This window comes from Acomys russatus, chromosome 13, assembly GCF_903995435.1.
Source record: "Acomys russatus chromosome 13, mAcoRus1.1, whole genome shotgun sequence".
Taxonomy (NCBI): Eukaryota; Metazoa; Chordata; class Mammalia; order Rodentia; family Muridae; genus Acomys; species Acomys russatus.
In genome coordinates this window covers 51122771-51138832 of record NC_067149.1, presented here as the reverse complement: position 1 = coordinate 51138832, position 16062 = coordinate 51122771, and the positions used below count along the sequence as shown (strand labels likewise).

Genomic DNA, 16062 nt, shown 5'->3' with positions numbered 1-16062 from the left:
GAGAAGAGCCAATGAGGCGCCTGCGGGATACCAGCAACCAATCAGATGGCCCGGCAGAAGGGCAAAGGCCATGAGGCGGGAGCAGAGGAAGCCAATGAAAGGCCCTCACTAGGTTTTGCCCAGCACCTTTCCGGGGTCTGAAGCCCAGAAAGGAGTCAACACCCCGAGGAGCCAGACTAGCACTTCCCTAGGGAGCCACTGACCGTGGGGCAGAAAGCACAGGACCTCTGGCACTCAAGGGGCACCAGTGGCAGAAGACCATCTTCCCACTGCCCTCTTCTCCCCAGGACCCTCCTTCTGATTCGGTGGTTTCTTCCTTGGAAGACCAAGAAATGGAAGGAGAAATTGGCCCATCTGTTTCCCTCTTCAGAGAATCCCAGGCCCACCTTCCCACAAGCTGCCAGTACCCAGTCCTCTCAAAAGAACACAACGACAGGGGTGGTAAAATGTATATTAAATTTCATATGTATGCCCAATGAGGAGGCCATCCTCACAGGATATTAAGAGTCCCAACCCCGAGATGGTGTGAGTCAACAGTCTAGTTTCCAAGTCCACTTAAGCCAACAGCGGCTGGGTGCTGCCCTTTGTCACAGACTTCCTTCTTTTTGCTGGCGGGGGCCTGGTGGAACTGTGAGGAGACCCCGTGAGGACTGAGGGTCCCTTGGGGGCACCATCCTCCTTCAGGGAAGCAGCTCTCTTGGCAGGTCTTACTTTCTTTTTGGCTTTCCCAGAGGACTGACCACAGTCTTTAAGACTTGGGGCAGTGCAAATCTCAGAGGGAGTGGGCCCAGCTGCTGTTCCTGAGTCCATGGCCGTGGGAGGGGCTTTCTGCTTTGGGAAAGGAGATTCCTTGGAGTGCTTGGACTTAGGCTGCCGTGGCTTCAGCTTCCCAGCCACCTTCAGTTTCCTGCTCACATCAGCTCTTCCATCAGGCTGACTGCTCTCCTGGGCCTTTGGGACAGAAGGCACAGTGGACAGTTCTGAGCCAGGCCTTTTGGAGGTGCCGTTCATCTTCTGGAAAGCCTTCTTGGGATGCTGCTGTTTCGACACCTGCTGCTTTGCCTGTGCAGCCCCACTGGCTTTCTTGGACGGCTGACGACTGTTCTCAGACTTTGGGGTCACCTGATCCTCCAGCGCAGGCTCCGCAGGGGTAGCTGCTGCTGCTGAGTTTCCTGAGGTAAAAATTAAATGGTTTGATCATTAAGAAAGGAGGAGGTTGCTAGGCAGTGGTGGTGGAGGTGCACGCCTTTAAGGCAAAGGCGTGAGTGCCAGAACTCTGTGGAGAAACCCTGTCTTGAAGAACCAACAGAGGGCAGGAGGGGGGAAGAGGACAGCAGGAGGAGGAGGTTGTTTATTTTGCCACCTCTAGACCAGAAGTTCCAGACATTAGGAAGGTGCCTAAGAGCTGACGATCTACCCAGACTCACGTTCCTCTATGGTCTTTACTGAAGCTCTGCATGTGCCTTGTGTTAAGGAATCACTACTAACCCTAGGCCAGGTTTTCATGGGAAGGTGCTGCCCCCTTGAGGGCAGTACGCAGCAAGACACTCTCAGGAGGTAAGTCCCAGTCTCCAGCATTGATTGCTATACAATGCAGGAAGCTAAAATGGCAAACTCCTGGTGAGACCAGCTAGTAAGTGTCAATGAGAGTATCAAATATGTACTTCACTTGTATCAAACTTTCTATTTCTGTATTTTTCTGAGACAGGATCTTGCAATGTAGCCTGGTTAGTCTTCAACTCACTACAAAGAGACCAGTCTGGCTTCAAACTCAAGAGAGCCACCTACCTTTGTCTCTTAAACTTTGCTGTTTTGCTGGGCGGTGGTGGAGAACACCTTTAATCTCAGCACTTGCCAGGCAGAGGCAGGCAGATCACTGTGAGTTCAAGGCCAGCCTGGTCTACAAAGCAGGTCAAGGCTATACAGAGAAATCCTGTCTCAAAAAATTAAAATAAGAAGTTGCTGTTTAAGGTTTCTGCACTGTGTAGAGAGCATGCCCGGCATGCAGTAGCCCTGCAGCTACTGAACAACACAAACAAAGCCAGCCCAGAAACCACACGCTGCATGCCGCTGTTCTCTCCGTGTTCCCACTAGCCCCAGTGTTCTCAGTCCTGTTTCGGAACAACCCACCCTCCTGAGATAGAGGCCAGCATCAAGATGGCTGAGAAAACAAACTGCCACTAATGACAGGCTCAGAGAACTGCATTGATACGAGGCCAGCAGAGCTGTACTCAAGAAGCCTGAGCCAAGACTCAAAAGAAACCACCACCTGCAATGGGGTACACTTGGGCTAAACAATGATAGAACTTGGTAGAACTGGGGAAAATAAAAAGGAAATGGGGGGTGGACTTGGATCTAGAACATTATATTCATCAACGAGTACTTAAAAATATTCTTTGTGTGTTTTCCAGACAGGGTTTCTCTTGTAGTCCTGGCTAACCTCGAACTCACAGAGATCCGCCTGCCTCTGCCTCCTGAGTGCTGGGGTTAAAGGATGAGTCACCCCTGCCTGGCTAAAAATACTCTTTTTAAAAGTAGAGGTGCTGAGCTGGGCCCAGCAGGTAAAGGCACCTGCTGCCAAGCTGGAGTTAATCAGGACCCAGATGGTGGAAGTAGAAAACTCCCTAGTTAGTCTCTGACCCCCACAGCTGTTCTTTGGCGTGCACATGCCCACAGCCACACAGAAAATAATAAAGACACAACTACGTTAGGTGAGAAGAAGCCAACGCTGAAGTTGAAGTCTAGCTTCCACACATGCGTATGAGCACACCTCCACCACACATGCGTCACTGCATACACCACACACACCATGGTTCACATACCACATACACTACACTGTGTACACTACAGACATACACCACACACACACCACGCTGTATACACCACACCATACTTCATACACCACACGCATCACATGGCGCACACCACACGTACACACATCACATGGCGCACACCACACGTACACGCATCACATGGCATACACCACACGTACACGCATCACATGGCGCACACCACACGTACACACATCACATGGCGCACACCACACGTACACGCATCACATGGCATACACCACACGTACACGCATCACATGGCGTACACCACACGTACACACATCACATGGCGCACACCACACGTACACGCATCACATGGCGCACACCACACGTACACACATCACATGGCGCACACCACACGTACACGCATCACATGGCGTACACCACACGTACACACATCACATGGCATACACCACACGTACACACATCACATGGTGTACACCACACGTACACGCATCACATGGCGTACACCACACGTACACGCATCACATGGCGTACACCACACGTACACGCATCACATGGCGTACACCACACGTACACGCATCACATGGCGTACACCACACGCACACGCATCACATGGCGCACACCACACGTACACACATCACATGGTATACACCACACGTACACGCATCACATGGCGTACACCACACGCACACGCATCACATGGCGCACACCACACGTACACACATCACATGGTATACACCACACGTACACACATCACATGGCGTACACCACACGCACACGCATCACATGGTATACACCACACGTACACGCATCACATGGTATACACCACACGTACACACATCACATGGCGCACACCACACGTACACACATCACATGGTATACACCACACGCACACGCATCACATGGCGTACACCACACGCACACGCATCACATGGTATACACCACACGTACACGCATCACATGGTATACACCACACGTACACGCATCACATGGCGTACACCACACGCACACGCATCACATGGTATACACCACACGCACACGCATCACATGGTATACACCACACGTACACGCATCACATGGCGTACACCACACGTACACGCATCACATGGTATACACCACACGTACACACATCACACTGCATACACCACACGCACACACATCACACTTTGTGCCCCGTGCACATACATGCATCACACTGTACATACATTTAGAGGCAGGAAAGCAAAGACGGTGATGGTGAGGAGAGCAGATTACCTGTGTGGGGCTGGGGAATAGAATTGGAAAATTTCTTGAACTTGGCGATAAAGAAACCGTCCATGTTGTGGGTGTGCGGGTAGAAGCGGCGGGTGGAGCGCAGAGTGGGGTGAAAGCGCCTTTCTCGGAAGCGGGTAAAGCCCTCCTGGCCGAAGTCCAGGCCGGTGGGCACCAGCCGCACGTTCCTCTTTTTCAAGGCGTAGTCTACCACCCACTCATTCTCCTCCACCGTGATGGAGCAGGTGCAGTAGACCAGGTAGCCGCCCGTTTTGGAGGCAGCGTTGACGGAGTCAATAGCGCTGAGCAGCAGCTCCTTCTGAAGGTGGGCACAGCGCAGGACGTCCTTCTCATCCTGTCCCCAAGAGACCGGGTGTGAGGGGACTTCATAAGACAGCCTGAAGAAGGGCACTGCTGCCTCCAGGGTGCTCTCTGAGGCAGCCCCACTCCCAGGCCCCTCACCTTGTTCGTCTTCACAGCAGGGTCCTTGGAGATGACGCCTGTGCCGCTGCAGGGAGCGTCCAGTAGCACTCGGTCAAAGCCCCCCACCACCTGTGGGAAGGGGAAGGGCACCACCAAAACTCAGCCACGACACCAGGGCAAGGGAATGCGAAGAAGCCTCAGGAAAGACAAGGCCCACCTTGGGGAACTGGCGCCCATCATAGTGGCTGATAATGGTGTTGGTGACCCCCAACCGATGCAGGTTGCCCACGACACTCTTGAGCCGCTCTGCGTTGGCATCATTGGCAAGGATCACACCTGTGTTCTTCATCAGCTGAGCTGTGGGCAGGGAGAAGGGGGACCAGGGCTCAGCAGCAGTTCCTGCTGCGCACTCGCTACACTCCTCCCAAACCCCACCTAAAGCCCACTGGCTGTCTCATCCAAGGCCAACTGTTCTCTGCCTACCCAGCCTGCACTGGCCCTGGTGGTGACCAAGTCCACTAACATGGCTTCTGTGTTTGCTGACCATCCTTCTGGCCCTACACACAAAATGAATTTTATTTCTTTTCTTTTGAGACAGGATCTCTTAAAGCCATGGCCAGCCTTGAGCTTTTAGGGTTCTTCTTAAAGATTTATTTATTACTATGTATACAATGCCCTGCCTGCATGTACACCTGCAAGCCAGCAGAGGGCATCAGATCACATTATAGATGGTTGTGCGTCTCTACCTCTAGAGTACTGGGATGACATGCTTCTAGTACCACAGCCAGCTCAATGTGCCGAGAGCTTCTCAAGGCTTTATGTTGATCTTCTAAAGCCAAGAGCATCATTAACAGACAGCCTAAGCGCAAGTACCACCCACTTTATGGATAACAGAAGCACAAGTCAGCCAAGGTCAGGTAGAGGGTAAGATGATCCCAGAGACCACTTCTGCTAGATGAAAGCATGCCAAGTTGGGTCAGCATCAAGGAGCTGGCAGGCGACACCCCCCAGCTTGCCCTCTGCATACCTATGTAGCTGGTCTTCCCTCCAGGGGCACAGCACATGTCCAAGATCCGCTCATGTTCCTGAGGTGCCAGGGCCATGACAGGCAACATGCTCGATGCTCCCTGCAGCATATAGTGGCCAGCCAGATACTCGGGAGTAGCGCCTGTGAAGGAGGGCCACCATGTGATATGCTGGCACAGAGATGGAGCAGAAGCGCTACCAGCTGGGGACACTCACCAATAGGCACTGAAGAATCATACACCACGAGTCCAGACTTTGACCACTTCCCCAACGGATCCAGATTTACTCCACGATTGATTAGAGCCTGAAAGTAAGGATGAAGATGTCAAACCCATGAGAGTCTACCCAGAAAGCAGGCAGGCATAAGAACCAGGTCCATGTCACTGCAACCCTAAAAGCATCCACTCACAGGAGCCAGCAGATCCCCTGGGCAGAGCCTCTCCTCGTACCACATGCCCTGTGCCTACAGTTCCCCATGGAACCCGAGACCTTGTAAAGGCTGAAGAGTCAACCACTGAGCTATTCTTGCCCTTGTTCTCCAAGTCCCTTTGCTTTGAGATGGCATTGCTGTGTCGCCTGAGCTATCCTGCCTCAACAAGTTCGGGGATTTCGATGTAAACTACCAGATCTAGCCACACAACCCCAATTGCGGACTGTGTCTGGGGCTTGTGCATGCTAAAGCAAAGTGCTCTACCACTGAGCCCCAGCCCCAGCCTCTCTCATTTTTTAACCCTAGGTTTCTAACTCAAGTCTAGTACATGCCAAGAACATCCTGTTCTTCCATTTCTTGGAAGAGACCTAACTTCTTGTCATTAAGAATGCTGGGGTAAGCCGGGCATGGTGGCACACGCCTTAATTCCAGCACAAGGGAGGCAGAGGCAGAGTGCTGTGAGTTTGAGGCCAGCGTGGTCTATAAAGCAAGTCCAGGACAGCAGAGGCTACACAGAGAAACCCTGTCTCGAAAAAAAAAAAAAAAAACCCAATGACAAAAACAAACAAACAAATAAATAAATAAAATGCTGGGGTAATGGGATGTGTTTCAGTAGGCAGAGTGCCTGCCCCGTATGCATGAAGCCTTAGGTTCAATCCCCAGCAGGGCAGTAAACTAGGCATATGGCACATGACTGTGGCCCCAGCATTTCAGAGCAGAAACAGGAAGATCAGAAGTTCAATGTCAACTTCTACTACAAAGCAAGTTTCAGGTCAGCCTGGCTTTATGAGACCTACTTAAAACTTGAAAACAAAACAAAACAAAAACAAAATGTTTAATCCCAACCCCGGAAGGCAGAAGCTGGTGATTTCTGTAAGTTCAAGACCAGTAAGAGTTACATAGTGAGACCTTGTCTCAAAAAGCAACAACAAAAATAACATGAGAACTACAATATGCAGGGCTCAGCACCCGTCCCTGCTGGATTCTGGGTTCGACCCCAGCACCTACATGGTGGCTCACAACAACTGCATAACCCCGAAGCATTCACATGGTGAACAGTCAAGTAAAATACTTAAAGTAAGCTTAAAATAAAACAAAACAAGCTGTGAACAAGATAACACTTTTGATTTTAGAAACAAAGTCTTTAGCCTGGAGTCCCTGAATTGTTGGGTGAGATTAAAATTATCTACGTGTATGTTTTTCTGGGGCAAGCATCGACGTCTCAGCTTCTTGATGCCTGTCCTCCAATGCCTCAGAAGGCAGCAGTCTGTCCCAGCACACATCCCCTCCCAGTCACAGGGAGAAGCAGTGCAAAGATGTGGCCCAAGCCCTCAGCCAGCCAGCCAGCAGGCCTCTCGCAGCTTACCTGCTGGGGCCATGCTTGTAATAAGGCAGACTTCGTCTGAAGCTCTCACCCAGCCAGGACAGGGCAGGGTGAAACCCAGGTAAGCAGACTTTAGCTTTAGTCCAGTTTTGAATTATATGACAGCGACTCCTAACCTGAGCGAGGTCTCGGCGTCGGGTTTTCAAGGTGTTCGTCCGAAGGGTGACTGGCCGGGGCACCTCATTAGCTTCTAAGAACTCTGTCAACTGCAGTGGGAACAGTGCACAGGGACTGAGTCAAAAGCCATGGAGCTCAGACTAGGGAGCGAGGCGGCCAAACGCCTTCACACCCGTACAAAGGTGAGATACCCAGAAGCCACAGGCTGGCGCGCGGTACCTCAGACAGAGGGAAGAGCTCCATGAGCTTGCCGAGCAGGAAGTCTCCATAAGAATAGTAGGCGGCCAGATCCTTCCGAAGCTGACTCAGATACTCAGAACGAGACCGACCTTCTTCCCGCTGAGTCCCAAAATCCCGAAGCACCCCCACTAGATCCTGGATCCGCTTGTGAACTCGTTGCAGGTCTGGAGCCTGGGCATGTAGGCCCATTAAGGAAATGTTGCCTCAAGTCACAGGCCTAAGAAAGCTTCACTGATGCCCCCCTCCCACCCTTCACTGCGCGGGCAAAGGATATCCTGCTCCACCTCCCCAGCAGGGGGCAGCACAAAGGTTTCCTCATCCTCCACATTAATCTGCAAATCCCCCTCTGTTTTGTCATCCTTTTTGAGGTGGGACGTGGGGGAGACTTCATCATCTTCCTCTTCATCCGTCTCCTCTTCGCTCCACTGGCCTCTAAACACAAGCCCAGGAACACGGGTTCAGGCCAAGACAGACACCTCCCCCCTCAGGTCTCCCCCTGCCAGCTGTTGCCAAACTCACCCTGCTGCAGATTCGCGGGCCTTCTGCTTCAGAGCAGCTCTCTCAATGGGCAATAACTGCGAAGAGCGAAAGGCTGATGACGAAGGCAGCCCTCTGTCATCTTCCCTACTGGTTTACTTTCTCCTACACAGAAATCTAATGATCCCTCAGAAGCTAAAGGCAGTGAACTTGACACAGAAACCGTTACATGTATTTCCTCTTTAGCTTCTAATTTTAGGTTCTTTTTACTTTAAAGAGCTTTATTATATTGATGGTTGTTTTGCCCGCTTGTCTGTGCAGGAAGGAACCCCTGGACTAGGAGAGGTGAACTCCCTGGATCTGGGATGACAGACAGATGTGAGTCTCTCTATGGACACTAGTAATCAAATCCAGGTTCTCTGCAAGAGGAGCCAGGATAATTAATCCACAAGCCGCCTCTCCAGGCCCTTTACCTTTTAAACTCTATGTGTTTTGTCTGCAGGGATATATATGTATATTACATGTATTTAGTGCCACGCTGGGCGCAGAGGTACATGCCTATAAGCCCAGCACTTGGGGAGGCAGAGACAGGTGGACCTCTGTGAGTTTGAGGCCAGCCTGGTCTACAAGGCAAGTCCAGAACCGCCAAGGCTACACAGAGCAACCCTGTCTCAAAACAACAACAAAAACAGCATGTACGCAGTGCCCACGGAGGCCAGAAGAGGACATGGGAACACAGAGAACTGAAGTCACAGATGGTTTTGAACAGCCATGTGGAGCCTGGAGAGTCAAGTGTGGGGCATCTGTTAAGTGCTCTTGACACTGAGCTCCCCAGCTCCAGGCGTCTGTCTGGCTGGTTTTGTTTTGATGGTCCTATTCTGTGGTCCAGGCTGGCCTCCAACTCAGCAATGCTCCAGCTTCAGTCTGCAGTGTGAGGACTGCCACCCCGGCTCCTTTTGATTGGGGTAGGGTGGAGAGTGGGGGTAAACAAGGTCAAGCTCACACCCCTGGCATTTGGGAGGCTGAGGTCAGAGCATGGAGAGTTTGGAGGCGCCCTGAGGTACACAACGAAAACAGAAATGCAAGCCGGGCGTGGTGATGCATGCCTGTAATCCCAGCACTCGAGGGGCAGAGGCAGGGGGATCTACGTGAGTTTGAGGCCAGCCTGGTCTACAAAGTGAGTCTAGGATAGCCAAGGCTAACACAGAGAGACCCTGTCTGAGGGGGGAGGAACGACACACACACACACACACAAAAACCAATAAATTACTCTTGCACAGAATGTAAGCCACATTTCATTTCCAAGGGTTTTTTTTGTTTTGTTTTGTTTTGGAGAGTTTCTCTGTGTAGCCCTGACTGTCTTGAACTAGCTCTGTAGCCAAGACAGCCTTAAACTATGGTCTTAAACTATGGTCTGCCCACCTCCGCCTTCAGAGTATTAAGATTAAAGGCATGGGAAACTACACCTGGCTATAATTTTATTTTACTTTTAACCATGTGTATGTGAACATCTATGTGTAGGCATGCACACATGAGTACAGATGCCCAGAGGCCATTAGAGGGCCTTGGATCCCCTGCTCTTATGAGTTCCAAGCAGCTGTGAGCAGTGAACTGTGGGTGCTAGAAACTGAGCCTAAGTGTGCTTAGCCACTGATCAATCCCTCTTTCCACTTCCAAGTTGGTTTCTTGTTATTTTTTATTGTTAAAGGTCAGACACGCCTAATCTTAGCACTAGAGATGCAGGCAGATCTGTGAGTTAAAGCCCACCGTAGCTGAGACCCTGTCTCAAATATTTTCATAGGTATAACAGCCAATGTTAATCCATCCTGTACATGAGCGCCCCATTTATACATGGGAGGTTTCCCATGTTTGGTCTTCATGACGCTTTCTGCAGAGGGCAATGCTGTAACTATACAAGTTTAGGTTACTGAAGCTTCTGAAATAAGCATTCTAGCTACCCCAGTAAACCCCCTAATAATAAACTGGATAAAGAGAGCCCTGCCCCCCTCTTGATAGGGTCTGGCTCTACCACCCAAGCTGCTCTTGAACCCCTGGGAACTGGCACATTCTCCCTGGACTGAAACTTCTTTCCAGCTCTGGGTTCTACTATCAAGGCCTCACAGCTGCGTGAGTGTGCTACACTGAGCCACAGCTTCAGGCCTGAAATAACAGCTTTACAGAAAATGAGCAATTGGCCGAGAGGTGGTGGCACATGTCTTTAATCTCAGCACTTCGGAGGCAGAGGCAGGCAGGTTTGAGCCCGGCTGAGCTCTCTTTTTTAAATTTATGTATCCATACGTTTGCCTGTGTGAGCTTATGTACACCATGTATATGCAGGCACAGGAGGAACTGGAATTAGGCAGCCATGAACCACTGGATGCAGGTACTAGGAATTGAGCCTGGGTCCTCTACAACACTAAGTAAGCACACTTAACCTCTGAACCATGTTTCCAATCCCCTTCTCTCCTTAAAAGAAAAAAAGCAAATGGGCATGGTGGTGCAAGCCTTTAATCCCAGCACCCAGAGAGGTAGAAGCAGGCCCAATTGCTCTGAGTTCAAGGCTAGCCTAGACTACAGAGTGAGTCCAGGACAGCCAAGGCTACACAGAAAAACCCTGTCCCAAAACCCCAAAAACAAACAAGCAAGCAAGTTCTACCTTGGGGCTGAAGTGACAGTTCAGCAGTTAAAGAGCACCTACCACCCTTCCAGGACTTGAGTTCAATCTCACCACAACCATCCCTAACTCAGGTTTCAAAATATCGGGCACTCTTTTCTGAGCTCTGCTGGCACCAGGCTTACACACACAAACACACAGGCAAAATACTCATACACATAAACTAAACAAAAATATTTTCAAAAAGATAAAGATGGTCTGGAATTGTTTCCAGGGGCCCCACCTCTCTCCTGGTCTGCAGGCACTGCAGCACGCACACACACACAGGCACCGCAGCACGCACACGCACACAGGCACCGCAGCACGCACATGCACACAGGCACCGCAGCACGCACACGCACACAGGCACCGCAGCATGCACACACACACAGGCACTGCAGCATGCACACGCACACAGGCACCGCAGCATGCACACGCACACAGGCAAACATACAAGCACATGAAGCACATGAATCTAAAGAAAAGGCGACAGTGCTTTCACACGTGTGAATTCTGAGACAGAAAGAAAGCAGAGCACCAGAACCCTTTACTCCCCTCAGATAGTCCTTGTTTCTGAGGGGGCCTGGACAATCTGGAAATAAGCTAAAAAGCAAGCCAGATATGGTGGCACATACCCAAAATGCCAGCACGCGAGAGGCCGAGGCAAGAGGACTACACATTCTAGGCTAGTCTGGGGAGTCAAAGATTCAAAGCTAGGCATGTTGGCATATACCTGCAATCCCAGCACTCAGAAGGCCCAAGTAGGACATCTGTAAATTTGAGGCCAACTTGGGCTACCTAATGAGAATTCAGGCCAGCCAGGGCTACAGAGTGGAAGCTTGTAAAACAACAAGCTGGGAATAATGGCATGTATCTTCAGTCTCAGCACACAGGAGGCAGAGGCAGCAGACCTCTGAGTTGAGGCCAGCCAAGGCTGTACAGTGAGACCTGTCTTAACTGTCTCAAGCCAACCAACAGAAAGATCTACTTGAGAATACCAAGGGAAGTAAGGCTCACCTTTCCCTCTTCATCCTCTGAGTCAGAGTCAGCTCCGTAGTCATCCACCATATCTGCATCACTGTCCTCAGAGCCCCAAAGGTCCCCCTGGTTCGTCACACCATCTTCCTCAGAGTCTTCCTCCTCGCCCCCGTCACTGTTCGGAATTGGTGCTGGGCGCTTCTTACCTCGAGCCTGGACTGCTCCTGAGAACAGTAAGGGTTTGACAAATCCTCAAAGGATGGCCATCACATTCCTTGCCCCACACCCAGGGAGCCTGTACTTCCTAGGCCCACACACAGGGTTGGAGAGATGGCTTACCAGTAAGAGCACACACCAAACCCGAGTTCAGTTCCAGAACCCGCACCTGACAGCTCACAACTACCTCTATCTCTCCTTCCATGTGCTACTCATATGCACACCCACGGAGAATTAATAAATAACAAAACAGGGCTGGAGAGAAGACTCAGCAGTTAAGAGCAGTCATTGCTCCTTGCAAAGGACTCAGGCTTGATTGCTGGCACTCACATGATGGTGGCTCACAACCACTTGTAATTCTATGAGAATTACATGCCTCCATGAGGACCAGGCATGCACATGACACACATCACACATTCATATATGCAGGCAAAACGCTCATACACAGCAAATAAATGGAAACAACGTTAAAGAAAAAAAAAAAAAGGTAAAAAATAATCCTGCCGGGCACTGTGGAGCACACCTTTGATTCCAGCACTCAGGAGGCAGAGACAGGTGGATCTCTGTGAGTTCAAGGCCAGCCTGGTCTACAGAAACAGTTCCAGGACAGCCAGGGCTACACAGAGAAACCATGTCTCTTAACCGCAGAGCTATCTCCAACACCTCAAATAAAACATAGATCTTTTAAAAATGGGGAAAAAAAAGGTCTTTTGCTATTCCTCCCATCCTAGAAATGCTTAGCCCTATCCAGGCCCCAGAAGATCTCTCACGTAACAACCAACTCCTGCTTTCACTAACCTTTTGATAGTTCTCCAGGTGACGTTTTGATCCCTGGAGACTTATTTGGCTTAGGGACTTCACCAGACCCCAACCTCCTCTTGGCTGCCCTGAGAAGATACAGTGTGCGGAAACCGTGAGAACACACTCCAGGTCCTGCCATCTCCCACCACAAGGACACAAGACAGTGCACAGAGAGCCCTCTTCATCCGTGCACCAAGCAGCTCCAATTTTTGCTAAACCCTCGTAGCCACGCTTACCTCTTCCGAGCACGACTGGACAGCCTCTTGACAGTCTCATCACCAGCTGTTTTAAAACCAAAAGGAGCAGATGAGGAGGAGTTTATAGGGAGCACATAACCCAGGAGCAGGAATGTAATTAGGAAGAGGATTACTACCTGGAGTGTGACAGAGACAACTGGCCACGTGGCTCAGTGACAGAGCATGTGCTTTGCAATGTGCAAGCCTCCAGGTGCACCCACCGCATCAGCAAAGAAAGGCAGAAAGTTATGAAATACAGTCAGGGTGTGTCACTCAATATTTTACCAGGAGTAAGGCGTGAAGGAGGGGCTAATAGCACAGCTTGGAATAAGTATGGGGAAAGCCGTGGGTTCTGTTCCCATCACCTCCAGGAAAGGAAAGGGGGGGAAAAGCCTATTTAGTTATCAACTACAGGAGAGCTTAGCTTGGCTAATGGTCCTTTATTTATTTATTACACTCTAAAAGAAATTACAGGGGGCTGGAGAGATGGCTCAGCGGTTAAGAGCACCGACTGTTCTTCCAGAGGTCATGAGTTCAATTCCCAGCAACCACATGGTGGCTCACAACCATCTATAATGTGATCTAATGCCCTCTTCTTGCAGAGCACTGCATAATAAATAAATAAATTAATTAAAAAAAAAAATTACATACCCTAGGTATGTATGTACGTATGGGCATATACGGGGGAGGAGGTCCCCCTCAGTCTCAGTCCCAGGGGAGTGGAGTAAGGGGAAAAGGGGAGGGAGGGAGGAATGGGAGGATACAAGGGATGGGATAACCATTTAGATATAATATGAATAAATTAATAAAATATATTTAAAAAAATTACAAACACAAATCCCAGTCCTTTTCACGTAATAACTGTGTGTAAGACCTAACAACGCCTCTCTCCCAGGGCTCTAAAATTCGATGGCCTGTTACCATGTGTCTATAAGATTGAAGATATCTTTCATGGACCTGTGGCTTGCCAATACTTCAATAAACTGCAACTCCCATTAAAACCGAACACGAAATCCCAGTGCAGCCTTTTCGCCCAAACAGCCCATCACCACACGAGCCGCTTTCAGCCCATCCTTGCTCCAGAGAACTCATGACTGGCGTGTCCTGGTCCCAACTCTTGCTTGCTTTATAAAACCAAACGTAACAAAACCGTTTTAAATTCTTCATGAGAACTCCCATGCTGGGACTGGAGAAAGGCAGCTCTCCTGTAAGGGGCACCGATGCTCCAGCCCATCTTCTCTACTTTCTAACACGGTTCATTTTATTTCCTAACAATTCACATCTATGCAGCAGGTGAAGGCGGACGCGCAAACGGGAAGAAGTTAGGATACAAAATGGAGCAAAGGCTGGGTGGGTCAAGGAGCTACGACCCTCACCTGCAGGCAAGAATTTGACCAGTTCGGTCTCCGCACCCTTCTGTTTTCGAGCCTTTCGGCCGGGGCCACGCTTCTCCTTCTTCGTAGGGTCCAACTTGCGCCCCATGGTACTAAGGCAAAGAAAACCGGGGAAGGCGGTATTGTGGATGCTGCAAAGGGAACTCCGGCCGTAGGTTTATGATACTACCTGGGAAGAGGAACCGCCCGACCCAGAACCTCTGCTCACGATCCCTCATGGGCCCTTCAAGCCTCTCCCAGTAGACCTCGGCACTGCTCTCCTCTCGGCAAGCCAGGGTCGAAGAAGGCAAGATCCCAGTTCCGGGATCCTGCAGACGTACCTGGAGGCTCCGCTTAGTTAAACCTGGCTACGGTAGACACAGCGCCTCCAACCCAGGCCCGCTCCACGTGCACTCGGGGAAGAACTCCCAGTCGGAACGCCACGAAAAGTGTCTCGCGCATGCGCAGAACACCCTGGCAGCGCCCCGCCTCTTCCGGCTGCGGCACCGGAACAGACCCGGTCCGGGAACGCGCCGCTCACACGCAGTTTGCTCTGCCCGCCCGCCGTGCGTAGGCTGCTCTCCTAGATTTCTCGCTTTGGACTCAAGATCTCGGGTCCCGCGTCTCCGCCCTCCTGTTCCCGAAGTTTTTGATAGAGCCACTTTCCTTAAAGCTAACCACCTTCCCTCTCCTCACCGGCTCTTTTCACTTGGTATCACCAGAAAAACGTACTCGACCTTTCTTCAAAGCAGTATGAGAGTTTAAAAAACAAAACAAAAACTTTACAGGCTTGGGAGATGGCCCAACGGATAACCGCGCTTGCTGCCAAATCCTGTTTTGAGTACAGGACCCACAAATACGAAGGGCGTCGGTAATGGACTCCACAGGCTGTTCTTTGACCTGCACGTGCACAATAGCCCTCCCCGCAAATTACACATAATACCAAAAAATTGTAAACTGCTGGGCTTAGTGGCACACGCCTTTAATCCCAGCACCGGGGAGGAGACAGGCGTCAGTTCAAGGCCATTCTGGTCTACAAAGTCCAGGACAGCCAGGGCTGCACAGAGACCCTGTTTCAAAACACCAAAATAAACCATAGAGGAGTGGTGGCTCACTCCTTTAATCACAGCTCTCTGGAATCTGAGGCAGGGGGATCTCTCCTTTTTTCTTTTTCCCCCTTTTTTTTGGGGGGGGGGTTTCGAGACAGGGTTTCTCTGTGTAGCCTTGGTTGTCCTGGACTAACTTTGTAGATTGATCCGCCTGCCTCTGCTGGGATTAAAGGCGTGCGCCACTACTGTCAGGCCCGGCAAGGGCCCCTTTAGTTTGAGAGCAGCCTGGGGTTCCAGAACCCAGAACTACACAGAGAAACCCTATCTCAGAAAACCAAAAAACAGTCAGCTAGGAAAGGTGAGTCACATACACGTGTATATATAAACAGGGGGCGGTAGGACACGTCCTCTAATTCCCACTGGAGAGGCAGAGCGAGGCAGTACTTAAATGGTAGCCTGTGTGTCCCCAGCCTCCAAAAAAAAAAAAAAAAAAAAAAAAAAAGTGCACATGTGTAAGTACATAAATGTTCCCATGGTAGAATGCTTGCTTAGTATCTTCACAACTCTACCAGACATGTGACTATTTCATGCAGGACAACTCTGGAACAACTGG

The 16062-nt window shown here is 50.5% G+C and overlaps 1 protein-coding gene across 1 annotated transcript; it reads right to left on the bottom strand.

The window, feature by feature from the left end:
* Positions 1–439: 439 nt before the first annotated feature.
* Positions 440–14867, bottom strand: Nop2 (NOP2 nucleolar protein). The gene is made up of 15 exons (XM_051155382.1): positions 14742–14867; positions 14404–14513; positions 13028–13073; positions 12789–12877; positions 11814–11998; positions 8186–8241; positions 7941–8098; positions 7646–7845; positions 7426–7515; positions 5712–5799; positions 5497–5637; positions 4687–4826; positions 4509–4598; positions 4050–4401; positions 440–1172 (listed from the first exon to the last, which is right to left on the bottom strand). The coding sequence occupies exons 2-15, from the start codon at positions 14507–14509 to the stop codon at positions 556–558; spliced, it is 2358 nt and encodes a 785-aa protein (XP_051011339.1). The 5' UTR covers positions 14510–14513; positions 14742–14867; the 3' UTR covers positions 440–555.
* Between the last annotated feature and the right edge of the window lie 1195 nt (positions 14868–16062).

Excerpts from the sequence above, each read along its gene's own strand:
- Nop2 (XM_051155382.1), bottom strand. The coding sequence starts at position 14,509 with ATGGGGCGCAAGTTGGACCCTACGAAGAAGGAGAAGCGTGGCCCCGGC. Across the intron at positions 5,638-5,711 it reads TGATTCTTCAGTGCCTATTG|GCGCTACTCCCGAGTATCTG; the intron begins GTGAGTGTCCCC and ends CCTCCTTCACAG. Across the intron at positions 4,599-4,686 it reads ATGGGCGCCAGTTCCCCAAG|GTGGTGGGGGGCTTTGACCG; the intron begins GTGGGCCTTGTC and ends CCCTTCCCACAG.